The following is a 25,161-nucleotide window of genomic DNA, read 5'->3' on the forward strand; positions in this document are numbered from 1 at the left end:
ACTGAACTTGATTTAGTAAGAGTTGAATCCTTATATGATCAAGATAGCACGCCAAAAATTAAAGAACTAATTAGATTAAAAGTAGTTAATACTCTTGACCTGGTACTGAGATCATATAACTTCCTTTTGACAGCAAGTTTTGGACTAGAAACCGTCCTGGAGATAAAATGCGAGATCGTTACAACTTGAATCTACTGCCTGGGATGTCAGAGGATGGTGTGGAATATGGTAAGGCAATTTCTCTGTGTGGAAGACGGAGGGTTGGGCTCAGGAACAAGCCTAGGGCGTTTAGCTGACACTAGAGTGCAGCTTCTGGGTAAGAAGATCAGACAGTATTATAGCATTGGTGACTACCTAGACAAAGATATTTTCTTACGAGGATGATTTTACTCTCCATATTATCAGCAATCACCATTCTAACAATGACTTTTCTTTTGTTTCCACAGCTCCGGGAGGTAAGACCTGCTCTGTCAATCACAGGAAGGAGGTTTGGCTTTCCCTCTGGCAATATCTCCAGTTTACTTTGCTTCCTGAAAAATTCATGTGACTTTAAGACTTCCCACAGTCCTGAACTACAGCAGGAAAATCTTTCAAATTACTGAACCTGACTAAAATCTTAAAACTCTGCCCCCCTCTTAAGGATTTATCTTGGTAATTTCAGGCTGCTCAGGGTTGCCCAGCTCTGTGGCATGCCTCAGCAGCCTTTTCACCTCTGGGGTTGCATCTGTTCAGATTTTTGATAAGTTGCTCTTTTGTGTTTAGGAATGTTAATTAAAATGCAGCCCTTTAATCCAATTTGTTTTAAAATATATAGATTTGTTATAACAAAAATGGGAATGGGCATGAGTTGTTATTTCCTTTTTTGAACTTCTATCCTAAATGTAACTCCTGAAAGGACATATTTCTGACCTTTTGGGGTATATTTATGAATCTGAATTTGCAGTTCTTTTAATACCCTCTAATTCATATATGGAATTAAAAAATGGCCCGACCAGTTGTGAAATATGTAATGATACCAATGGTAAAAGCATGTGAGAATCCAAAAAGATAATATAATAATGTGAAGAAAATTGTAAGTATAAAACTTACTGGTTTTGTCTAGATGATTTGGAACCCAACAGCCTAGCAGTTATTCCTGGGATGGGAATACCTGAACAATTGAAAATAGCCATGGAGCAAGAGCAGATGGGTAAGTAGTAGCTATGGGGAAGCATTTTCCTGAGCCATCCCGATGCCGTGTGACTTCTCTTTCATTCCTTTCATGTCTTTTGATAGCACAGACACTGTTTTATAAAGTTCTATATTGTGCGTATTTTCCATGTAAAGAGGAGGAGTGTTGAAAACCTCTTGGTATCTTTTGCTAAATAAGCTGTGAAGAGAGTAGCAGGATTTCTCTGTAAACCTGCATTGCTCTGACTGTTTTGTCTCCCTGGCACTAAAGGGAAAGATGAGTCCAACGATATTGAAATGACAATCCCGGGACTGGACTGGGGAATGGAGGAAGTAATGCAAAAGGACCAAAAGAAGGTGCCGCAGAAGAAAGTGCCCTATGCAAAACCAATACCAGCACAGTTTCAGCAGGTAAGTACCTGATACACAGTGAACAGGAGAGCGGCTTGTTATTTTGCAAACTTCAAAAGGTGCGTGGCTGTTGAAGTGTTTCGGATTTCCAGTGTCAACTCTTTCATATCAACACCCAGTGCAAAATAATTTACCCCAGTAGTTAGTTTAATTACTATTCAAGCAGGAAATATTTGGTTAAATCCCTTCTGTCTTGTATCTGTACCTGGAAAACAGGATGTTACAAGATACAGAAGTTTTATTCAGCATTGTTTTTAGCTTCTGAACATCCATACTACACAGTGTTCCAGCATATCCTTACCCAGTGCTGTATACGTGTTGTTCTACAGAATTCATCTGATGTTTACTATTCTGTATAGGCATGGATGCAGAATAAAGTTCCTTTGCCTCCCCCACCCGAGCCACTGAATGACAGAAAGGAAGACCTTAAGCTGGAGGAGAAAAAGAAGACGCAGGCGGAGATTGAGCAGGAAATGGCAGCACTTCAGTACACAAACCCACAGCTCCTGGAGGTACGTATGCCAAAACGGTTATTAGCAAATGGGTTTTAGTGCTCTGTGATGCATTTGGACCTCAACACTAAAATGGGTCGCTTGCTTTTGCAGTACTTTTTTCACCTTTTTTCACAACCCATCTGATCTAACAGGACATTGGACTTCATGCATGCTATGGTACCTTCAGCAGGTTGCCACGTTTCAGTTAACTAATACCAATTTATGGATCTCTTTAGCTGTATTTCCATTAGTTAAGAGAAAAGCACTAAATCTTTTTAAACTACCGAGAAATGAGATGGTTGCTTCTGATATTTGGTTGTTACGTATACTTCCATGCGTAGTTGATTTTCTGGGTCTCTTTTTTTCGGACAGCAATTGAAAATCGAGAGACTTGCACAAAAGCAAGCGGAGCAAGTGCAGCCGCCACCTCCAGGAGGCTCTCTTCATGGACCCCAGCCTTTTCCAGGGCAAGGCCCAATGTCACAGATGCCTCAAGGATTTCAGCAGCCCCTTCCACCTCAGCAGATGCCAATGAATATGCCTCAGATGGGACCTCCTGGTCCACAAGGACAGTTCAGACCTCCAGGACCTCAAGGTCCTCCATTACACCAAGGAGCTGCAGGTCCACAAGGGTTCATGGGACCACAAGGACCTCCGGGCCCCCAAGGACCTCCACAAGGAATGCCCCGGCCTCAGGATTTACATGGACATCAAGGAATGCAGAGACATGCTGGCCCTCATGGGCCAATGGGGCCTCCAGGTCCACAGGGTAACGCTGGCCCACAAGGCCACTTAGGACCCCAGGGTCTACCTGGGTCTCAGACTCATTTAGGACCACAGGGTCCACCTGGCCCACAAGGTCACCTGGGTCCTCAAGGTCCGCCTGGTGGTCAAGGAATGCAAGGGCCACCTGGTCCCCGAGGAATGCAAGGACCTCTTCCTCATGGCATGCAAGGAGCTCCAGGATCTCAAGGAATGCAGGGCCCTATATCTCAAGGGCCTTTGATGGGACTTAATCCAAGAGGGATGCAGGGTCCACCAGGACCCAGAGACAACCAGGGACCTACTCCACAAGGGATGATGATGGGTCATCCACAAGAAATGAGAGGTCCTCATATGCAAAGTGGTTTACTAGGACATGGTCCCCAGGAGATGAGGGGCCTCCAGGGACCCCCGCCTCAAGGTACAATGTTAGGACCGCCACAAGAACTGCGTGGGCCACAAGGCCAGCAGGGACCTCCACAAGGCTCTTTAGTAGGGCCTCAAGGAAACATGCAAGGACCTCAGGGACAACCGAACCCTTCAAGGGGGCCGCACCCTTCCCAGGGCCCTCTGCCTTTCCAGCAGCAGAAAACGCCTCTGTTGGGTGATGGGCCTCGCCCCCCATTTAATCAGGTACGTGTTGGTCTGTGCAACAAGAAGAGTGTCAAGAATGTGGGAATGGTAACGGCACGCAATAGAAATGCAGAGCAAGAGCTGAGAGACTGGAGGTTCGGTGCGCTTGCGAGACTGAGGCCTCAGGAAAACCTAAATGATAATGAAAAATTGAGTTATGTAGTCATGAAACAGCAGAGGTAACTGTAGAAAAGAGATTATTGGAAATACTGGTACAGAAAACATGTAACCTTAAGAGAAACTCCAGGTTTTTAACTGAAAGGCACTGAACTGGCTTAAGTGGGGAATTTCCTGGAGAGTAGGAAGCACTAAGAAGTGTTGAATTTAAGCAAACTGGACATAAAACTCCTCTGTATTAATTAAAGCAAGTTACTGCCAACTCTCAGTTGTCCCAGAGTAGTTTATCCAAACTATGGGATGAATTTACCATGGGTGCTGACACACCTGGAGTCAGCGTAGGTCTGGTTGAACTTCCCAGTTCAAACTAAGCGCACAGAAACACAGCTATCCTGCTTCCTACCTCGGTGCAGAAATCCTTTAGCCACCTTGGTACTTTCTGGAGCACGAGTTAAGGGATTGGCGTTGTGCACTGTTAACTCGTTACCGCATCATCTGCCAAGAAGCACAAGAAGGAGCAACTGTATCAGGCAGGTTTGAGTAGGGCCAGCCCAAGTCTGGAACTGCTGAGCGGGGCCTGGGTGCGAGCTGGCTGCTGCGTTGCCTTGGCCCTCGGCTCCAAGGGGGTCTGCCAGCTCGGCAATACGCTTGCACGTAGCTGACCTGCAATGCTGGAGAGTGTCGCTTATAGGCACGCCAATTAATTCTGCAGGAATCAAGTCAGGTTTTGATTAAGCCTCGCTCAGTACCAGCTGTGACCTGCTCTGCCCTTTCCAGCATCTCTCGTAATGGGCTCATTCCATCTTCTGGTCTACCGCAGATGACGCAGAGCTTTCAGTATTTACTGGGCCTTACAAGTTCCTATTTGTATGGCACTGATTCTGTACTTAAAATTTCTCTTGATTGCCTGCAGCGTTAAGGTGAATTTTGAAGGGGACATTTGGGGGGGGGGGGGGGAATCTACTTACTCAATTTTAAGAAATGTGGGCGGTTTTTTTAAAAAAAAGAATGAACTTTTAGACTTGCACTCTGTAGTTAAAGCTTTAGACAGGTGCGCGTATAGTCCTTCGTGTGTGTAGTGTAGTACCGATCGCAATGTGTGACGAGCTATCAAAGTGAGCTTTAGCTCAGTGATTCATTTCAAATTGAGGCAGAGTGGCCTACAAATTGTGGGTTTCTCTGAATATTTTTTTCTTATAAATCAGCAATAATTCCCTCCAGAAATCTACTAACGCAACACTGTTGCTGATATCTCGAAAGTGTGAAGGTTAAGTCAATGAGCGCTGGTTCCACAACTATTACTCGTCTAACTTCAACTAGCATAGTGTTCTCGTTGTTACCCCATGGAGACTTCTCTGCTTTGAGAATAGTTACCAAGCTTGTGTGTGTGTCTGGAAGTTTGTGTATGTTTGCGTATATGTGTTGGCTGTCCTTGTCTGACCCTGCTGTTAACGCTCCGGTCAGAATTGAGTAAGGTGCTTGTGACAGGTGGCCGGTTGTTTTCAATGAACACTGCTATCTTGGAGTCTTACAGATGCTAAAATAGGACAAAGCAACGTATTTTTGACCATTTTTCCTTCCTTGTGCAGCTTTAGTGTGGTAATGTCTTTTTTAAATACACAGATTTTAAATTTCATAATGTCAGTTGCTTCTGTGTAATATAAATGTTATAGTAGTTCCTATTTAAAAAGGCCCTAGCTGTGATTGGTTTTGGTTTTTTTTAAACAACAGGCTTTAGCTTGTTTTTTGTTCTGAATTTGATATTTATCATGTGTAAACTTGTACAAATCACTTGCCTTCCTTTTCAGTAGCAGGAGGGTATGACTATATATCTGCTTTATCAAGGGCTTGTGACATTAATACCGACCGCTTATACACATTTGTAAAGGTTAATCTCCATATCAGACACCACGTTACCTGCACCCGCTGTGTATCAGGAAGCAGAAGTTTCCTGCAGAGCGTGTGGGCGAGATGCACGTCTCTTCCAGAGCGTGAGATCTGCTACCTTCTGCAGACGTGAAACGGAACCGTGAACTGTTTGTGCGAAGGGAGTTGCGCGAGATACGATTGTCGGAATCTTACTCTGGAGATAGGCGTGTTGATATTAAAATGCAGATGGGTAAACAGAGTATTCCCAAGTTAGCACTGGTACGCTGGAGCTCTTTTGCTACTGCTAATTTAGATTGGATCTCCTCGCATTCCTTTTAGATAGATGTGCTGAATTTCATCTCATTTACTGCTTGAGTGAAGCACGAACACTTCAGACCAAGTCTCTTGTCCGTGTAGAGACAAACTTCAGGAGCTTGTGCAGTATTTTGGAAGAAAAGCAGATTTTTCTTATGGGTGATTAGAAAGAGTTCTCCCCCACTCCAGTGCATAGTTTTAATTAACACAGACGGCTGCCGTAACGCGGCTGTGCCGTTTGCATAGCTAGGGCAGATACACCAGTAGCGTGGAGCCGCGGCGTTGCTGCACCAGCACGTGAGCGGTGCAGAACCCCGGGGTGCGGGGCATGCAGGGCCATGCACGGCTTTCCGGGCGGTTCCTCCCTCGAAGCTGGAGAGTCATTTTTCAGTTCTGAGCCCAGTGTGGGGCCCTGAATGTGTTTTGAAATGAAAAGCACGTGCAAATGCAGCATTACGGCTCTGTCTTCTATCTTGTCAAAGCATGATTTGTTTGGAATAGAGGTTTTTGCTAAATGCTAAGGAAACTCAATTTAGTGAGTGCAAAAAACTGCTGCTTTGGCATAAATTTAAGAAGTTCAGTAAAGTTTATTGTAGGTAAGCATATCCTAAATATATGAGAAATCATGGAACTCCAGCACGGTTTTGTTCAAGGATGGCAGAAGCACTGCGATAGCTGGATCTTTCCTAGTCAGGCAATTTATTTGTTCTGGACTCAAATCAACATTCAGTCACTAGGAAAGTATTTTTTTAGTTTTTTTAATAGTCATTGGACCAGGCCTTTTATTTTGCCTTTTTTTCAAAGTTCTTGCAGAATTACTCGATGCAAATGTGATGTCTGTAGTATATATTTGTGTGCTTTTTTGTGTTTGTCACCCGTATTGCAGCTGAATGTAAATGTCTCATTTAAAAGCAGTGTTTCGAGATGTGATGCGAAAACTGCACAAGTCAACTTATTGCTTCTCTGGAACCAGGATGAAAAAAAAACAACAGCATTTCACAAGAATAAATTCAGAGCATGAAAATGATTTGATTGAGGGAGAGATTGAGCAGTGCAATTATGAGCACAATGACAGCAACGGAGTGTAGGTTTTGAAGTATTTACCACCTACCTACAGTCTGGGGAGCTTTTTACAAGGCAATATGAAGGCCAAGTCTAACTCTTACATATTAGACATGTCTAGGAGCAAAATACAACATGTTTAGAGTTTTCTGGTATGGGTTTTGAGGGGATTTTTTTTTTGTGATGTCCACATAAAAAGGTTTTGTACCGCAACCTTGCAAGTTTCAACTCAGTCTTGTTCACCATGATATATGTTATTGTGGGATCTCATAGTTCCGGTAATGTTATCATAACGGGTCCAGTGTAAATATGGTAATCGTAGAAATCTCTCATGGGTTTCTGACAGTAGCTGAAAGAACATTATTTTATCCTTTAAAATGCACCAAAAAAAAGAGAAAGATAACAAAAGACTTCTATATCCTTTATTTTTTCTTTGGGATCACATAACTTGCACAAACTTCGCTCGCTCTACTGTTCCTGCCTGAGAAAAGCAGGTGACTGCAGCTTCTGCCTTTAGCCCTGTCAGTGCTTAATAACCCATTAACAATGTGTCTCTTGGTGCTTAGCCAAGCCTTAGTACTTTCTTTTGATCGTGGAACTAGAATTAAGAAAAACAAACCTTGCCAGCATGTTAAATATGAAACTCGTGTTTCTGTGTTAACAGTTCAGAGGTTTACAGGAGAGGTTCTCTTCTGGCCCTGTTGTTGTCCCCCCTGTCCTGACATGCTTGATATTTTTGTTTTTTCATGGTTTCAGTTTTTTGTTCATTTCCAAAGGAGGTCTTTGGTCTATGCAGCTCTTTAAGTGCTGTATGCACATAAATCAGTACCTGACGCTTTTCAAACAAATATGCACAGTTTCCTTATCTTCTCCCACAGGCAGCTAGAATATGAGCTTTATCATCTTTGGTTGTTACGGGTAAAATATTAGTCCTTGAAATGCTAACTTTCCTATAGAATTATGTGTTTCTCAGACAGTTACTGAAAAGCATTACTGATGTGAATGTCTGAAAAACTGGGTTGAAACTATTGGAAAATCAGCTGTTTCTCTTGTAAGACCTGCGAAGACCCTGTCTTTATGTAGTGAAAATTGCTTTGCCCCCTTACAAAATGGTTAAAAGCAAAAACACTCAGCACTGCAATTCACGTGGCTTTTCTTATTATATGCTCACAGGACGGCCAGAACCCAGGTCCTCCACCACTGATACCAGGACTGGGGCAGCAGGGAGGACAAGGTCGTCTTGGCCCTCACAACCAAGGACCTGGTCTTAATAAAGGTAACTAAATCCATTTTCAGTTCCTCTGTGAGTGATTCTCCTAGGAGAGGCTGTTGCAGTGCAGTGCCTCTAGACAGAAAAGGCTACAGCAGAGTGCAGGGCCTTGGCTGAGAGGAAAGCTTCTGTAGACTTGGGCTGGAATATAGAGGAAAAGTTCCCCCCCCCCCCCCAAATTATCGAATGTGAAATGTATGGTGTATGCTTTGTAGAACTGTACAAACTAGAGCATCCTAAAGCGTTTTTAGAAAACGTTACAGAAATCTGCTATGATTTTTTCCCTCAAGGTGACTCCCGTGGTCCACCAAACCATCACATGGGCCCTCTCTCAGATAGAAGGCACGACCAGAACAGTGGTGGTCCTGATCATGGGCCTGAGAGAGGGTTGTTTCGAGGTGGCCAGGAGTGGGGTGATGGTAGAGACAGCAGGGGCATGCCAGATAGACGAGGACCTCACCCAGATTTCCATGATGACTTTGATCGACCAGATGACTTCCGTGACGACTTCCATCCAGATAAGAGATTTGGCCATCGATTACGGGAATTTGAGGGGAGAGGAGGCCCACCATTGCAAGACGAGAAATGGAGACGAGGTGGACCTGGGCCTCCCTTTCCTCCTGATCACAGGGAATTTGAAGGAGGGGGTTCAAACCGTGGGCCTCCTGGTGCTTGGGAAGGACGGAGACCTTCAGATGACAGATATCCACGGGATCCTGAGGATGCACGATTCCGCGGAAGACGAGATGAGAGGTAAGAATAAATCTACTCATCTTTTTTGGGTTGAAGGGTAAATGGAGGGAACTCTTTCTTCCTGGTTTCCTTTTCATTAAGGAGTCTATCTGTTTCAGATTTATAAACTGGAAACCAATAAGGAAATGAAAACTCTAATATACCTGAGTATAGAGTCCGTAAAAATCATTCAGTAATAGAAGAAAACTTGAAAAATGGTCATTGTACACAGCAGCTTCCGTGTCTTTAAACAGTAAGTAAAGAGAAGGGAGGAAATTTGTAGAGAAGATCCAGTGACAGAGGATGAAGATTTGAGACTGTTTTGATGAAAATTGAGAGGAAACTTGAAGGTTAAAGTGACAAGCTTTTGAACACTAGAAGTGGATTTTGAGACTTTGTCTCCAGTCACAAACTACAGCTCGACTGTAGAGACCGTAGAGTGAGATGTGATAGACTTGTAAGGAGCAGGAACAGTGATCCTACTATCAAACATCAGGGGCAGAGCTACAGCATCTGTTGGACCGTTGAGACTATTTTCTCATGTTTTTGCTTGTAGAAATTTTATTTCGCTTTCTGACTTATTTCTTAATGCCAAGCGAAGAACTCAGAAGTACCCCAATTTACAGCAATGCCCATGTCATTGCTCACTATTTCCAAATAAATCACAAAGGGATGAATTTGCTTCTAGTTACCCATGTAAATATGGAGGAATTTCGCTAAGTCAGCAAGATGAACTGCCATCGAAACTGCTCCAGGTTGATGCTAGTTTAACCGAGTTAAATTTGGCCTCCAAGGTCTAAGCCTCTCACTGACCACCAACTCTATATGTATAAGAACGTGTACTTGTACAGATATATTGTGGTCTCCACATAATGTGAATTTTGTGTGTTTTAGTTGCCTTTTTAATTGTTTTCTTACATTCCTTTTACTTTGCATCTATACAGCTCTTCTTTTAGCTATTTTCTACCTAGCTCTGTAAAGATGTACCTTCCTTTTGTGTGAAGAGTATGAAAAGAAATGAACAGTAACTAAAAGAAGGTAACAATTAAAGCCATTTTAAAAAAGTAAAAGTAGAGAGAATCCACGCAGAATGGTCTGCATTCTAGAATTCTAAAAGACACAGCAGATGCCACTTTTAGAAGCTCAGCAGAGATTCTTCAAATCTGATATTGGAAATGCATAGGGACTGGAAAATACTATGATCATGATTTTTAAAAAGGTTTCAGGAAGAGAGTCCAAGAACCCTCTGACCTGTAAACGTGACTCCTGAGCCAAGAGTCATCCCTTTGTCAGAGCACGAATGTTTTTACACAGAGTTTGGTTTACAAGGAATCAGCACAGGGCTATAAAAAGGCTTATCGTGCTGGCGAAGGTGGATTAGGTGCCCTTTACTGCAGATGCTGAGGTGAACTTAAGAATCCCAACCGCTGGTTTAGCTGACTTGGTTTGGCATTTAGATTGTAACTTGTTTGATCAAGCATGAGAGGGAAGTGTGTGTATGTGTGTTTTCTCTCTAATTTCCCGTCCTTTTCATCCCTGTCCTGTTCTTACTCTACCTGTGCATATCAACATGATGCTTCTACCGCAGAGACCTGCCTCTTCCTGCCTGCTAATCTGCACAGTGTCTAGTTCTGTACGTTAAGGTCCTAGGCCTCAAGGAAGAAGATCTGAGAGCAGTCAAACAGGAACTGAGCCCTATGCAAGGCAGGGTTTTACATGTGACTGAGACGAAAAAGTGAAAAAGGATACACATAACACAATATTAGGGGCTGTGGCTGTGTCAGGCATAGGTATGATAGGTTTCAAAACTAAACGGTGTCTGTGACATTGCCTGGGAACAGAGGACAAGGCCCTGTTCCTGCTAGCCATAGGACCTTGGGTTGCAAGTCTTGGTAATTCACAAGCTAAGCAGAACCACACCATGTCAGTATTAAAATGGGAGGCCCTCTAAAGAACATCTAGAGGACTGTGCTGTTTCAAGGCTAAACAATATTGCTATGTGATTATTTGAACCATTTGTACCTGAAACTGTTAAGTTTGTTTGCCCAGATCATCCAGGTTAATGTGAAATGGTTCACTGTCCATGCACAGCACTCCCTCCATCCACTGTTGTACCTATACAGGCACAGCAGCCTCCTCTCTGTATTGTGTTTGTTTTCTGGGAGGTGGAGACAGACCTATTGTTTTTAATTAAAAAAAAAAAATGTAAAAGTTTAAAAATATTGTATTGTGTTATGACTACTGTTAAAATATTTAAATTTGTAATTAAAAGGTTAATGTTGTTAAAATTCTAAATAAAAGTATCTAAAGTTTTGCTTGTAATAGGATGCACTGTGTCGTTAATGAGCTGGGGAAGGGGCTGTTGCACAAAGCCATCACCATCTGAGCAGTGCGGTGGCTGCGGTGTGGCCAGTGTGGAACTGGGAAGAGAAGGGAGGCGGGGGGCACCAGCGTGAGCGGGCAGAGCGCTCCGCATTACCCACCCCGTCACCGAGGGGCGGGCAGGAGCGGTGCGGGGTCACACCGCGAGGACTCCTGGACCCCTGTGCCTGCACCACCTAAACATCTCGCCTGTGCTTGCACAGAAACCGGGCCGTAAGCCGAGGCAATCCTCACCACCGGTGCCAGTGCGTGCTTTTGGAGTTGCAGTGATGCACAGAACATGGACTCCAAGCATTTACACTGCTCATGTAAAAAACAAAGCTGCTCATATTCATGCAGCCATCCATAGGCTTACCCGAAACGGCACTGACAGTTCATTAAGAACCATCCTTCTCTCTGAAGATCTCTGTTAAAACCCCAGTGTGATACTGGAGGAGGTGTACTCATTTAAGACGAGATGCAGAACCCAATCATACCAAATTACTCAAGATGCCGTGGAACTTAACTAGAAGGAAATTATCAACTTTAGTGTCATAACTACATTTTGCACAACAAAGTTGTTCATTATTGCAGTTGGATAAGGTGCTCTTCAGGTCGTAGGATGCCGCTGGGCACGCAGTTGAGCAATCATCATCCCTACAGAGCCAAGTGCAGTCCAGATTCATTTGCTAAAATTGTAAACTTAGAAGAATGGAAGGAGACAAAGAGAATGTTCCAGGAAAAGAATCCCAAATTGACAGGAATGAGATGCTGGAATGTTTTGTTGTAGCCGTGATTCTCATTGCTTGTATTTTTTCAGTTTGTTTTTATTACTAAAACCGAAGGGAAAAAAGGGAAGGGGAAAGTAACACCACCACAGTTAAGGGAAATTCACATATGCTTTTCCTTACCTTACCTTGTATCTATCATCACTCGCTGACTTTTCTTCCTTTTCATTAAATGGATGCAGTATATTTCACATTATTTTTCCTGTATGAAAAACCAATGCAATCAACAGAAGGAAATGTGAGGGGAAAACTATAAAAATAAATAAACGAAGTGCTTAAAGCAGAAAATGAGCACCTACAGATCCTGTTCTAGTAACTGTATGTGCTGCAGTGTGAAGTAAACAGTTCAGAAATGCGTTGACTATTAAGCTGAAGCTGACTCAAGTTTATCAGTCTCAATTGTGCCTAAAAACCACCTTTGTACCATGTTCTTTCTTGTAGCTTCAGAAGAGGAGGACCCTCGAGACATGAGGGCCGGGGACCCAGGGGGAGAGATGGCTTTCCTGGCCCTGAAGAGTTTGGGCCAGATGACACTTTTGATTCTCCGGATGAAAACTCCAGAGGAAGGGACCATGGTGTTCGGGGGCGAGGTCGTGGTGCTCTTAGAGGTGAGGGGAACGTTCTTCCACACTCAAACGCAAGGCTAAGGAAGCAAAGACATTTCTTGGGCAAATTACAGTATTTTCATGAATAGAATGTCTCTTCTCACTGCTGTCCCCTGCATCTCTTACTGCTCAGGAGGCCGGAAGGGTTTGCTTCCTACTCCAGATGAATTTCCACGCTTTGAAGGAGGGCGGAAACCAGAATCCTGGGATGGAAACAGAGAACCAGGTAAAAATCTTGGTGAGGTTTGCTTTAGGTCATAGACACTAGAGTTCTACAGTATAACCACTTAACAAAAATTTTCCAAATCACTTCTTTTTCCTGTACCTCATATGCTCATTAACCACTCTCTTACCACCAGAAAAGCAAAACATAGTTCTTTGGACTTCTAATGTCCGGGGAAGAAAAGCACAAACCTATACAGAATTCAGCTGGCTCTGAATGCAGCTGTCTCACTCTGAACAAATGATTCTTGTGGCCTCAAAGACTGGATTTTTTTAAAGTTGAATTCTTGTAGAGCCCAGAGCTGCCTGTTGTTGTCACCTGGGCATGACTGAAGCATACTTTGTGGGGTTTTTTTGAAATGCATATTAATGCCAATAGTAATCTTTCTCTTTTATGGCATCTTCTCTGTTGTTTGCAAAAATAATGTTTTCAGCTGCAATGTGTGACAGCTTATTGGTATTTCCATTTGTGTTTCTAATGGAAACCCCATGTGGGGCAAAACTTGAGTTTTAGAATGCCATGGAAAAATGAGCACAAATGACACATAAACAAGTAACAATGAAGATGTGGTTGTCTCTAAAATACATGAAAATATTTTATAGGGAGACAGACACTTTGTGTATGTCACTTCTTTATTTCCCATCGTCTTTTAAACCTCTTTTACCTTCAGCTTTCTAACAACTTGTTCATCTAATGTTTGCTTGTTTGCCTGTTGAGAAGGGGCTGGGGAGAGAGCTTTATGCAATTTTAACTTTAAATTACGTGCCAAATAGCATGGAAAGTATGTATATTTATGCGACTTGCCTCCAGAAATGAGAAGCAACGATCAGATGAACATTACTTCTTATCCTGTTTTTTCTCTTCACGCTCAGGTCCTCATCCAGATCACCCTCCTCATGACAGGCATTCTCCAGCTAACAGAGAACGTTCTTCTTCGCTCCAGGGCATGGACATGGCCTCGTTGCCACCACGTAAACGTCCCTGGCATGATGGACCAGGGACCTCTGACCACAGAGAAATGGATGCTCCAGGCGGACCTCCAGAGGAGAGGGGCAAAGGTAAAAAGCCCCTTGTATTGAAAACCTTCGGTAACACCAGCACATTTTTCAGCTGTGGGCTTATCCAGAATTCCTTGTCTGTTCAGAGGGGATAAAGCTGAACTAGTACATATTTGATCTTAGCAGATGTGAAGCTGAGGACTAGTCTTACAGGAACGTAACAGAGGGATCTTCTGGGACACCAAACCCAAATCTTCTCTCCAGCATTATACAGTCCTCTTCTTTAGTGCCCTGTTCCAAAGCGGTTAGCTTTTGGCTCCCTGTTACTCCAGTTGGAAAACTCTTCTTAAGAGCTTTTCTTCTCTAGTTTTCAGAATACTTATTTGTTAGTATTCACACGTGTGCCAGCATCCTTTAACTCAGGTATCTTTCCTGTCTCAGCCTTCATTCTGTTGGACTTAAAGAACCCTGACTTTTTTTAAGTCTTTTGAGTTCTCTACTAGTAACAGTGTAAGCACGGCCACCCGTGACTGGACCAGAAGTCCATAAAGATCAGTAACTTTTCTTCAGCAACAGCCAGTAGCAGGTACTGAGGGAACAGTGTTAAGAACACTGTAAGTCTGTAGCGATTATGTCCCCGAAAAGCTCTCTACACCTATGAACAGCTGTAGTTCAGTGACTGAGTGAAATACTATTTTTATATTTAATAGCTTTTGACAGTTACCTCAGAATCATATAAACTTTTAACATCAACAACCACGGACAGAGCTCTAAAACTTAAATTGCAGTAGACTGTGCTTTTAAAAAAAAAAGGAAGGAAAATGTTCTTCTCTTGTTTCAAGCCTGTCGTTCACTAATTTCATTCAATGACATCTTGTGTTTTGATTGGAACAGCTGAAAGTTGATCCCAGTTATTTCTGAATGCCACTTCTAGTTGCATCAAACTCTCTTCCAACCTGAACTAGCTCTTCTCCAAGTCAGAGCTCTGATCTGTTTAGTTTTTCTCTCTGATAGATTGTTCTGTGTCTTTTACTATCCTTATTGCTTTGTATGTATTATTTTCAATTTTAATTTATCCTTTTGTAAATGAAACAGAGTAACTAACCAGGAATTGCACACACTATTTAAGATGTGGTTTAACCATGGATTTCTACAGTTCACTTGGTTTTGTTCTGTTTTCTCCAGTCTTTCCTAATAGGTCCCAATGTCGTAGTTCCCTCCTTGACTAACTAGTCACGTGGCACCGTCACACAACTCGCTACTGTAACCCACAAAATACATCCTTTTGGAGTTAGTAGCCGGTTCAGAGCGGATTACTGTGTATGCCATTTCCACAGTCATCCTATTAGCCTTGCACCAGGTTTTGATCCTCCTTCTTACAGATCTCAGGATTGCTGCTGTCTTCTTCTTTTTTGGTGTCCTGGTATTGAGTACCCACTGTTAGATCATGATCAGTGACAGAAATCCTTCTCAGCTGCTTCCACATGCTGCACGGCCAGCCTGTAGTTGAATCTTCTGTTGTTAGACCTCTACTGCACAGCTTTTTCTTTGCCACTGAATTTCTTTCCACTTCACTTACTGTTGTCCTGAAGCTCATTTAGTTTTGACTGTATGACAGTCCTCCTCTGCGTGGACTGTACTTCCACATGGTGTATTAACAGCAGGTTTTATCATTCGTTCACAGATGTTTTTAATAAAACTCCACTGGTGAACTCCCTCTGTATCAATATTTTTCCTTTCAAAACTGTATGTCATCTTTCTTATTTAGCCAGCATCTGATCAAATCTGTAAGGATTCCTTCTCCAGCTTCAATAATTTGTGATAGCTCTTACCAAATTCTTTCCTGAAGTCAAAACATTTGTTAACTACCACACTTCTGGTGCCTAGACAACCCATTAATGTACCAAAGACAGCTTAGAACAATGGGAGAAAGCCTGATAAATAAAACATGAACAATACTTTTTCATACATGGGCTGTGTTGCCTCCAGTTGTACTGGCAAAGTAATTTGAAGATTAAAACTTCATGAATTATAAACTCTGTGGAACAATTTGGTCTCTATTTTACACAGAACTAGAGTCAACAAAACTCACTTGCTGAAGCGGAGCAAAAGTATCCTAATTTAGCTGTAGCACGTGTCCATAAAGCACTGTTACCATTAATTTTTTTCTTTTTTTCCAGAATACTGCTTGTTATTTTGAGCTAATAACTTCAGGGTTTTTTATGTTAATTTACTTATCAATATTAAAAAGGTACATGAGAAATAGAAAATCCTATGCCTGGCAGTAAGAGCTCATGTAATTTATGTGACTGGTTAGTAGTAGAGCATTTTTCTGTTATTTCTAGCAAAAAATGGAACGCAACAGTAATGTTACTCACTGTCTTCACCACCAACCTCAACTGATCCATCAGTGCAATGTCTGTCTTTAGGGCAGGAAAAAAAAAGTATTTTGCAATAAAAATATAGAGAGAACCACAGATGGTTAAAGCATAAGAATCAGGTATGCCTGGCAGTTTTGAGGACGCCATGACTATCACTGTTCTAACTCACTTCATTCAGGTGACTGCTGACTGTATCAGATACAGTCTCCTTTAGTTCCCAAGGAATTGCTTGACTGCTGTCCGTCTTCTGGACCGCAGCGGAGACACTAAATCTATGTAAGGAAAATCATATAGAGTGAGGAGGCATAAAATTACAGGTCTTGGCTACATTTGGTCTGTGAATGATTATACCACAGAAGAACTCGCTATACGTATGGCGTGTCTGAGAAGAGGCATGGCTCAGACTTCAGCATCACTAATTGATTGTGCTTCGTTTTTAGGACGAGGAAATTCAGGACCTTCACAGAGAGCGCCAAAATCTGGGAGGTCTAGTTCTTTAGATGGAGACCATCACGATGGATTCCACAGGGATGAAGCTTTTGGTGGTGGCCCTGCAGGAGGCAGTAACCCTTCTCGAGGAGGAAGGAGTGGAAGTAATTGGGGACGAGGAAATAACATGAACTCTGGCCAGTCAAGAAGAGGAGCATCTAGGGGTGGTGGAAGAGGCCGATAGAAGAGGCTTTGACTGGGTCACACCCAGTCCTTGCTGGACAATATTTAAATGGACTGCTACTCTGGACTCATAAAGTAACCCTGCAACACCACAAACCTGGATTCTTAACTGGGATAACTGAATGTGCATTAGTTCCTAACAAGGGTCTTTTCCTACATCAATCAGACGCTACTAGCTGCAGTACTGTAGCTAGCTTTCTGTTTTGTCCTCTCCACCCGTTCTCCTCGCCCTCTTTTACCTACTTTGTTTTGTGAAGAGCTGGAATTTTTTTTAAGTGTTATGAGACATGGAGCACCTCCACAGATTTCAGTTCGCCTTCAGACAGAAACTTGTTTCTATATGTACAGTTTGTTGGAAAAGTTACGTTGTTTTTGTATGAATACAGAATGTAATTTGCGCAAAAAACTAACAAAAAATCAACACAGTGTGTGATTCATTACTCACCTATTACTATAGAGAGCTGTCTTTAGACAAACATGTATCAGATGAGCAACAGAACTATCTCCTGAAATCTCAACCGTTTACAACACTACTAGCTGATTCCTAGTTTTTTGGTTTATGACATACAGAGAACTTTCATTTTCACCTGTAGCCACAGCTGTCTACAGATTACAAGTGGTGCTGGCGTTAGAGTTCCAAAATATGGGAAATCACCGCTGCTTGCTAGTCTACCATCCTGAAAGAGAAAAACATGGAACATCTTTTAGAAAAAGTTGCCACAGACATAGTGCAAGTTATAACCTGGACTGCTAGCCAAACAGACATCATGACAAATACTGTCATTCGACGCCTCACCTGGGCGAGTCAAAGATTTTTGTTCAAAACAGCATCTGTTTATGGAAATTGAGGGAGAGAGTATAGCAGCTTGATTAACATGGAGGCACATGTTTACAATGGCTGTAGGATGCATTGCTTAAAGTTATGGGTGGTCAGTAGACTCTGGCGCATTCAGATGCTGAAGCGCAAACCTCAAGAATTGATCATTTTCATCGTAACATTTTTTAAGTATTTTTCTTTAGGACATTGTTTCCTAGTTTTACTAGGCAAGGGAAATGAGGAGGAGGGGTTATTCCCATTTCCCACATTTCATAATAAAAGTGCTTGCCAACCATGAGTTTCTGTTTTCCCCATAAATCATTCATACTGGTCATCCCCAGTCGCCAGGTTATCAAAAGGCTCCTTTAATACTGAAAGCCTCCATGAAAATTTTATCATATAAGTACAGATTCTAAAGCCAGCTCTCAGGAAGGTCCTACATTAAGAGTATAGGACGTAATGTATAATGAAAGATATCGCTACCAGGCTTCCCGCTCCCCTACCTTGAATTTCATGTTACAATATTCAGGATAATACAGCACCGTAGCTCCATTGTTGACAAGGCTGCTGCAACAACCCGGCAATACACAGCAGCGATTTTATCCGAGATCTTGTACAGTCAATCTGCTACAGACTGGCATTAGTCCTGATCACCCACCTTATTTAAGAGATCAAAGCATAGATGCTTAACTGCTGTTCTCTTCGTTCAGTCAGTCACAAGCAGGGTGTTTTTTTTTCCTTAGTTTTTAATTTGTAGTGTATAAAATGGTATTTGAAAATTACAGTAATTAACTCTGATCGTTAGCCTATAAAATCCCTGTCATGGGGCTCCAGAGAGGCAGAACTGTCTTAAAGGAATTAACTGGGAAACAGCTGAGATGCACCTGATATGAGACAGTTTCTCCTTTGAGGGGAGAAAAAAAAAGATGGATTTTTATCTCCATCTGAAGAAGGGCTTTGGTCACTCTTGGCATAGGTCTGGGAGTTAGGACCTATCCTGAAGTTTGTAATGATACATACCAATGATTTTATCATTAGCAAAGGGGAAAGCTTGCCCTCTTTTTTTTTTTTTAAACAAGCTCTACATTATTTTTAAGGGGCTGAAAGTGACTTTAGTCTAATAGTTAGAATATGTGATTTAGAGGATGAGCTTCAGTCCTTAATTAAAGCACCATCCTCTACCAAAAACAGTTAAGAGTGCACCTAACAACAGGAAACCCAGCTTTCTCTATCCAGACAAAGCGGAGTGTGCTTATTTTTCCTCTGATGGTTGGTTAACTCCTTAAACCACTATGGTACTTGGTGTTCAGTAATATTCTTCATCAAGGGGCAGCTTGTTTAATTAAGTTTTTAAATATTCCACAATTGTGGAATATGCACAAAAAGTCCTAAGAAAACTAGGTAATTGGCTTTTGTAAAAAAGTCTTAGAAGGTGACAGCATAGCAGAAGAGACAGAAGCAGCTTCCCGGTCTGCAATACCATGACCCACTGTTACTGGAAAATGGAAAAAATTACTTAATGGGAATACACTTCTGTACTCTTCAGGTCAAGTTCTTTTACCAGTGCTGTACGTAGAGCCCTTATGCTCTACCTGCTAGTTTACAGCTCCACCTTGTCTAAGATTTGTTTAATTTGGTACTGCTGTTAGGCATAAAACTAATTTTATATACTACAGAAGTTGTAAAACTGAGAGAACTAATTTAATGCTATTCAGATAGCTCTGATCTACATTTTTAGGGGAAAAAAGTGACCATTAGTGGAATGTCTATACTGACATTTGGTACAGAAATAGTTTTATTAAAGCAATCTATGTACATTTAAGAACCCCCATTTAACAATTTTGGTTTAATTCGGAGCAAGTATTAGGCGAATACACTAAACCCCAAGTAGTGACGGCAGATCAATATCGCAGCACTTGGCTTTATGTTGTATGAGGCACATATACTCGACGAGGTACTCGCTGGGGCTGTGAGCGGGTTAGGCCTGGTGGTCCCCCTGCTCTGCAGCAGCGCAGCTCTCAGCAGGGACCGCCGGCCTGAATTCAGCACCTGCCTAAGGCTCCTTCGCTCCGCACCCAAGCGCAGCCTGGCTAGCCGGTGACGAGCAAATCTGTTTTTCTGAAGGTCACGCTGTGACAAGTAAGCAATTCCCGCTCAAGTTGAGAGAGTAAAAAAGGTACATATATATAAAAAAAGACTTATAAAAGCTGAAGCTACCCTTTTAGAGGCCAAGTATTTACTACCTTACAGCAGCTGTGAGGCAGCGGTACCTGCACAGGCCAAGGCTCTTCATTAAGACTAGCCCCTTCCATCCTACCATTGTCATGCAAGACTACTGCTACGCTGCCCTTACAAGGACGGGTAGGTCCCTGCCACCCACAGCGCCAGGAAAGTTTGTTTCGCTCGCTGGCTCGTATTTTAAAGGTGGTTTTTAGAGAGAAACGCCGTTCAGCGGACGCGGCAGTCCAGTCCACCACTGGTCGGAGGTGGCCGACGGCAACCGAACCGGCGTGTCCGGAGCTCTGGGGCTGCCACAAAGACGAGTCAACCGCAGTTAACCGCTTTCCAACGTCCATCCCGACGCCTGACCGGATTTTGCTGCACGTCTCCGTGCCTCGCCACCAGCCCGCCCCACGCACCTCAGCCTCTCGGGCCAGTCAGTAGCCGCGGCTCCGTCATCCCACTCACGGTTCCAAGCAGGCTGCCCCGGAGGCGGGGGAGCGGGGTGCCTCCAGGCCGCGGCTCTGCAGCCCGGCACAGCGCCCGCGCTGAGGGGCGGCTCGGCCGGCCGGCCCCGACACCGCCGGCCCGGAACGCGGCGCAACGAGTTCGGAGAGCCGCCGGCGCTGCTGCTTCTTCTTGCTCGAAGAACGGCGAGCGGAGCCCAGCCGGAATGCGACGGAGCCGTCCTCACCCTGCCCGGCCGCGGCGTCTTCGCGCCCCGCCCGGCGCCAGCCCCGGCCTCCCGGCCCGGCCGCGCGGCTCACAGCGGCAGCGCCTTCCCGCGGCGGCGCAGCGCGGCGCTGAGGAGGCCGCCCAGGCGGCGCAGGCCGGCGGCGCCCCCGGGCAGCGCGGCCAGCAGCGCGCCGGCGGCGACGGCCAGCTGCGCGGCGGCCCCCAGCGCCGTCAGCGGGGCGCTGCGCAGCCCCAGCGCCGCGTACAGGGTGCCGCCGAGGGCGCCCAGGTAGAGGAGCGAGCCACGGCCGGGCTCCCGCAGCAGGCGGGCGGGCCCGCGCAGCAGGGCGGCGGCGCTCAGGGCGCAGAGCGAGCCGAGGGACCAGAGAAGCGCGAACTTGCGGGCGCGGAGCAGCAGCAGCGGCGCGTACAGCGCGGCCAGCCCGAAGCAGAGGGCGGCCAGCAGCAGGCACAGCCCGCTCCCCGCCAGCCGCTGCCAGCGCGACAGACCCGGCAGGCACGGGTCCGCCTCGGCCGCCCACGGCCACCCCGAGCCTGAGCCCGAGCCGGCCGCTGCGGGGGGGGGGTGGCCGCCGCTGCCCGGCGGGAAGGGGTTCAGCGGGCCCAGCCAGGCCCCCAGTCCGCCGCTCCCCGCCTCCTCCTGCGAGCAGCCGGCGGGCGGCGACGCGGGGGCCGCGCTGGAACCACCGGCGGCGGCGGCCTTCGACTGCGCCAGGTACTCCTGCAACTGCCGGCCCAGGTCCGCCATGGCGGGGCCGGGAACCCGCTCGCCGGCGCTACAACACCCGGCCCGCCTGCCCCGCCGCCATCTTGCGCCGTAGCTGCATCCGGGTTACCGGCCGTCTCCGGCGGCCCGCCCTCGCGCGGGGCGGTGCGCGTGCGCGCGGGGCCGGGAGGGGGCTGAGGCGGGCGGCTGCGCGGTCCCTTAAGGGCGATGTGGGGCCGTGAGGGGCTGAGGCGGGCGGTTGTGTGGTCCCTTAAGGGCGATGTGGGGCCATGAGGGGCTGAGGCGGGCGGCTGCGCGGTCCCTTAAGGGCGATGTGGGGCCGTGAGGGGCTGAGGCGGGCGGCTGCGCGGTCCCTTAAGGGCGATGTGGGGCCGTGAGGCGGGCTGTGAGGGGCGGCTTCTCGCCTGCCGGTCGCTTCGAAGGAAAGGGAGATGCGTCTGGCAGAAGGTGCGGGGAGGCCTCTCAGGCAGGGGGTGCCGGGGTTCTGCTGCTGGAGGGAGAGCCTGCTTCAGCTGCTCCTCGTTGAGGCTTGGTGGCTGCGAGCAGTCGCAGTTTACCGTTTCAGCAGCTGGAAAGAAGGCTGTGTCACCTTCAGAATGTGGATTGGTAAGAGAAAGATGGTATTCGGTGTGGGTGCTGCTCCCGAGTAGCCCCAGGGGACGCAGCAGGCGAGAGGAGGGATGGCCCGGGCTGGTGGGCCCGTGGCTGGGAGAGAGCCCTGCTCTTCCCGGGACCGCTGGCAGCACCCGGAGTTGTCTCCTCACGCACTCGGTCCAAGTGCTCTCGGCTTCTGTCTAAAGGGAGAACTGTAAGAGTGGAGATGTTGCATGTTGGCCCCCAGAAACCATCCCAACAGGAGAGACTGGAGATGACTGAGCTTGCCTGTTTGTTACTGTGTGCTCAGCCACATCTGTTGAATTGGTAGTTCTTTATTAGTAAGATTACCCATTACCCTTAGCCAACCGTTAAACCAAAATAAGAACAACTAACTCAATTCTTCACCCTAGTTTAGGTGCTTAAAAATATCAAATACTAATTTAACCTGTATGATTCTAAATGTTTACTGCAGGGCTGAAAAATGAGGTGTTTGGATACCACGAAACAGCACAGTTTCCTTCACCAGTCCCGAGCTTGCAACAACGCCTGTAGCAATGGTGAGTCACGTCGCACTGGGCAGCCTTGCAAGATGCGAATAAAATTTGAAATCGGCTTTGGGCAGAAGCTCCCTGTCCTGTGTGGTGGATCGCTGTAGCGTCGCATTACTGTGTTGGAGAACACAAAACTCTTTTAGGTGCTCGGGACAAAGTTCGAGGAGGGATTAGACGTTATCGAAAATGTCGGACATGGAGGGGTCCTCGTTGGGGAGCGTGATCCCTCGAAGTGAGGACGCCTTCCAGATGTGTCTTCTGCTGCCCCGAGGGTAAAAGATGCCCCAAAGCTGTTTGCCCCTCACCTTGGGGGTGTGTGAGGGGTGTCGCAGCGGGCAGGAACTGTGGCCGCTTTGTTAAAAAAATAAATTGTCACGCCAGCGAGGTGTATGTCAGATAGAACTGTGTGCCAGGTAACGGCCTGGGGACAAAACCGTACCGTGCGCGTTGCCCCTCTCCCTCCCGGGCTCACGGCGGCTGCCGAGGTGGGAGCGGGCCCGGTCCCCGGGGCCCCGCTCTGCCGCCTCGTTGCTCAATATTTCTTTCCCTTTATAGGAAAAGTATGCGCGGGGCCCGGGGGGGGCTGCCCTGAGTCACCGGGGGCCGCGGCTCCCGCCCACGCCCAGGGGGCCCGGGACGGCCCGGGGCGGGGTTTGTGCCGCCGCCGGGGCTGGAGCCGCCGAGCCGAGCCCCGTGTCCCGGCCTCGCAACCCCTCCGTTGCCGCGCCGCCATGACGGGCAGGTAAGGCCGGGGAGCCCCGGGTTCTCGTGGCTCTCCTCCCGGGAGGCCGGCTCCCGTACCGGAGCGGGCGGCTGCGGGCCGTGCGGGGTCGGGAACTGGACCTCGTGGAAGGGCAGAGTCGGGGCTGCCCCGCTGTGCCGCACCCTGCGCGGGGCCGTGGCGGCGGGAAGAGCAGAAACAGAGCTGGGAAGGAGCAGCTGCGGGTCTGAGCGGTGTCTGCCCGGCGGCCGGGCTCCCTGCAGCCCGGTGCTGAGGCTCGGGCGCTGTGCCCCGCCTCGGGGCCCTGCGGGCTGGCCTGCCCCTCTGCCCGCACGGTCCCGGGCTGCGCTTGGGGTTACGTGTTCCGAGAGCTGTTTAAATCGGGAGCCTGATTCTCCTCCCACGCTGTCTGACACTGGAGAACTCCGTAAAGCCACATAACTGACAGATGTAAATGAGAAAAGCAGCGGGGAAAGCGTTTACTGGCATCTTCCGAGGGCTTGCATAAATGCTTTGGTGTCTCTGATCACTTTGTTCTCCCGTCTGTGAAATAAAACCCAGACTTACAAAGCAGTTTGAGAAAATAACCTTCTTTTGTAAAATGTCTTGAAGATGAAAAGCGTGAAGAAGTAGTATTAAAATAGTAGGGTGCCTTTTTTTAGGATAGTCATCCTCAATCCTATCATTACTGTAATTCTGAAGCATTGCTCTTCGTGACTGGGAGTACAGAAGTAGATCTGGAGTAGTTTGTGTATAAGTATTTGTTTTTCTTTTGTGTAAGGTCTCTGTGTTTATGTTATGCAGCTTCTTATCGTTATTCGGTGTAAATCACATTTGGTGGGGTGTTAGATGTGAGAACATGTTGAATAATTGTTAGATGCTCATCTATGATGTGGGTGAGTGTTACTTTTGCGCTCGGTGGTGATGACATTGATGAGTGATTGTACATGCTCAGAACACTGTTTTTTGCCTTCGGTCTTCAGATTACTTTGTCTTCCCTGTTTTCATGGTCCCTTTTTTGTTCTTCTGATGTGTGAAATTAGGTGTGGATTTATAAGTTTACATTCTTTTCCTTTACAACTAGAGGAAGACTCAAGAGTCCTAAATGTTCACAGGTCATGGGTACCCATGCATGTCCTAAAAGGGGACAAGATGGGGAGGACCTGGGAAGAATTGCAGCTGTGTGAACCCAGGTGATTTTATTTCTGTAGGACTGCGATGTAGGGCTGTTTGAAGTGACCTATTTACCTTGGGTGAGATCACTCAGGTAAAGAAGACAATGGGAAGTGACTGTGGACAGTAATTCTTGTCATCTTCTCTCCCATGCTTCCTCAGAAGTCTGACTGTTAAGGTACCACGCTGTATTCAGTGAGAAGCTCTGACGTGAAGCATGAGGCTTAGCGGAAAGTTGAGACACTGCAGAGTGTGCAGTTCTCCAAAGTAATGCAGGATTTCTCTCTTTTTTTTCCCTTAGGTGCACTTCAGAGGGTTGTTAAAATGAGCAGGCTTCAGCTTTTGAAAAGTGAATGCAAGTGTTACTTAATGGTTTCGGAAATGTTTATCCTGGGAAGCTGGTCAGCTATGAATATCTCTAAATTTCTATCTGTTGTGGTTCCTAGGACAAAGTGATTAACTGTTGTATCAGAGACGTTTATCATAGCTGTAATCCACCTGACTTTTTCCTCGGCAGTAGTACAATCCGTTTAGGGTAGCAGTTTCACAGCAGAACAAACCCTGTGCTTCTTGGTGTCTGTGAAACATTGTACTGCTCAGCGCCTTGTCTGACCCACGCCGTTTGACAAGCACTGTGTTTAGTGTTGTTTTCAGGCTGGGACTGACTCCTGAGTCATTAGAAAAAATTCAGCATGGAGAACGTGTTTCCTTAGATCCACCTGCAGGTCACTCTACTGAACTGTGGCCAGGTGTCGTGCGATGTTTGTTACGTGGTGGTTCTTAAAAATCTGTCGAC

The 25,161-nt window shown here is 46.0% G+C and overlaps 3 protein-coding genes and 1 long non-coding RNA gene across 6 annotated transcripts in view; 2 read left to right on the top strand and 2 right to left on the bottom strand.

Annotated features, from left to right (window-relative positions):
- WDR33 (WD repeat domain 33) overlaps positions 1 to 17,284 on the top strand; it is a 70,920-nt gene extending 53,636 nt beyond the window's left edge. Inside the window, exons 12-23 of the mRNA XM_075417597.1 lie at positions 134 to 228; positions 447 to 455; positions 1,103 to 1,189; positions 1,442 to 1,581; positions 1,941 to 2,093; positions 2,448 to 3,470; positions 8,007 to 8,109; positions 8,394 to 8,856; positions 12,426 to 12,592; positions 12,723 to 12,815; positions 13,685 to 13,870; positions 16,632 to 17,284. Of these exons, the coding sequence (XP_075273712.1) occupies positions 134 to 228; positions 447 to 455; positions 1,103 to 1,189; positions 1,442 to 1,581; positions 1,941 to 2,093; positions 2,448 to 3,470; positions 8,007 to 8,109; positions 8,394 to 8,856; positions 12,426 to 12,592; positions 12,723 to 12,815; positions 13,685 to 13,870; positions 16,632 to 16,864 (2,752 nt within the window). The 3' untranslated portion in view covers positions 16,865 to 17,284. The remainder of the gene's footprint in view (positions 1 to 133; positions 229 to 446; positions 456 to 1,102; positions 1,190 to 1,441; positions 1,582 to 1,940; positions 2,094 to 2,447; positions 3,471 to 8,006; positions 8,110 to 8,393; positions 8,857 to 12,425; positions 12,593 to 12,722; positions 12,816 to 13,684; positions 13,871 to 16,631) is intronic.
- LOC142361082 (uncharacterized) lies at positions 12,716 to 20,640 on the bottom strand. The gene is made up of 3 exons (XR_012763614.1): positions 20,320 to 20,640; positions 17,451 to 17,540; positions 12,716 to 12,792 (listed from the first exon to the last, which is right to left on the bottom strand). It is a non-coding gene; the product is annotated as an uncharacterized LOC142361082 (long non-coding RNA).
- A 23-nt stretch (positions 20,641 to 20,663) lies between these two features.
- SFT2D3 (SFT2 domain containing 3) lies at positions 20,664 to 21,412 on the bottom strand. Its single transcript, XM_075417604.1, has one exon. It carries the CDS (start codon positions 21,342 to 21,344, stop codon positions 20,664 to 20,666), a length of 681 nt encoding a protein of 226 aa, XP_075273719.1. The 5' UTR covers positions 21,345 to 21,412.
- The window catches only part of LIMS2 (LIM zinc finger domain containing 2), a 32,119-nt gene continuing 28,139 nt past the window's right edge, over positions 21,182 to 25,161 (top strand). The window contains exons 1-2 of one of the 3 annotated variants that reach the window (XM_075417603.1): positions 21,182 to 21,311; positions 22,393 to 22,477. Coding sequence is in view for 1 of the 3 variants with exons in the window: in XM_075417601.1 (XP_075273716.1) it covers positions 23,203 to 23,213 (11 nt within the window). In the remaining 2 variants the exon portion in view is untranslated. Of the gene's footprint in view, positions 21,312 to 21,567; positions 21,930 to 22,392; positions 22,478 to 23,088; positions 23,214 to 25,161 lie in introns of those variants that run through there. The other 2 variants (XM_075417602.1, XM_075417601.1) reach the window with 2 other exon arrangements.

Source organism: Opisthocomus hoazin, chromosome 4, assembly GCF_030867145.1.
Source record: "Opisthocomus hoazin isolate bOpiHoa1 chromosome 4, bOpiHoa1.hap1, whole genome shotgun sequence".
In the NCBI taxonomy this organism is placed as follows: domain Eukaryota; kingdom Metazoa; phylum Chordata; class Aves; order Opisthocomiformes; family Opisthocomidae; genus Opisthocomus; species Opisthocomus hoazin.

Bases quoted from the DNA above. Each gene is read 5' to 3' on its own strand.
- SFT2D3 (XM_075417604.1), bottom strand. From the start codon at position 21,344: ATGGCGGACCTGGGCCGGCAGTTGCAGGAGTACCTGGCGCAGTCGAAG.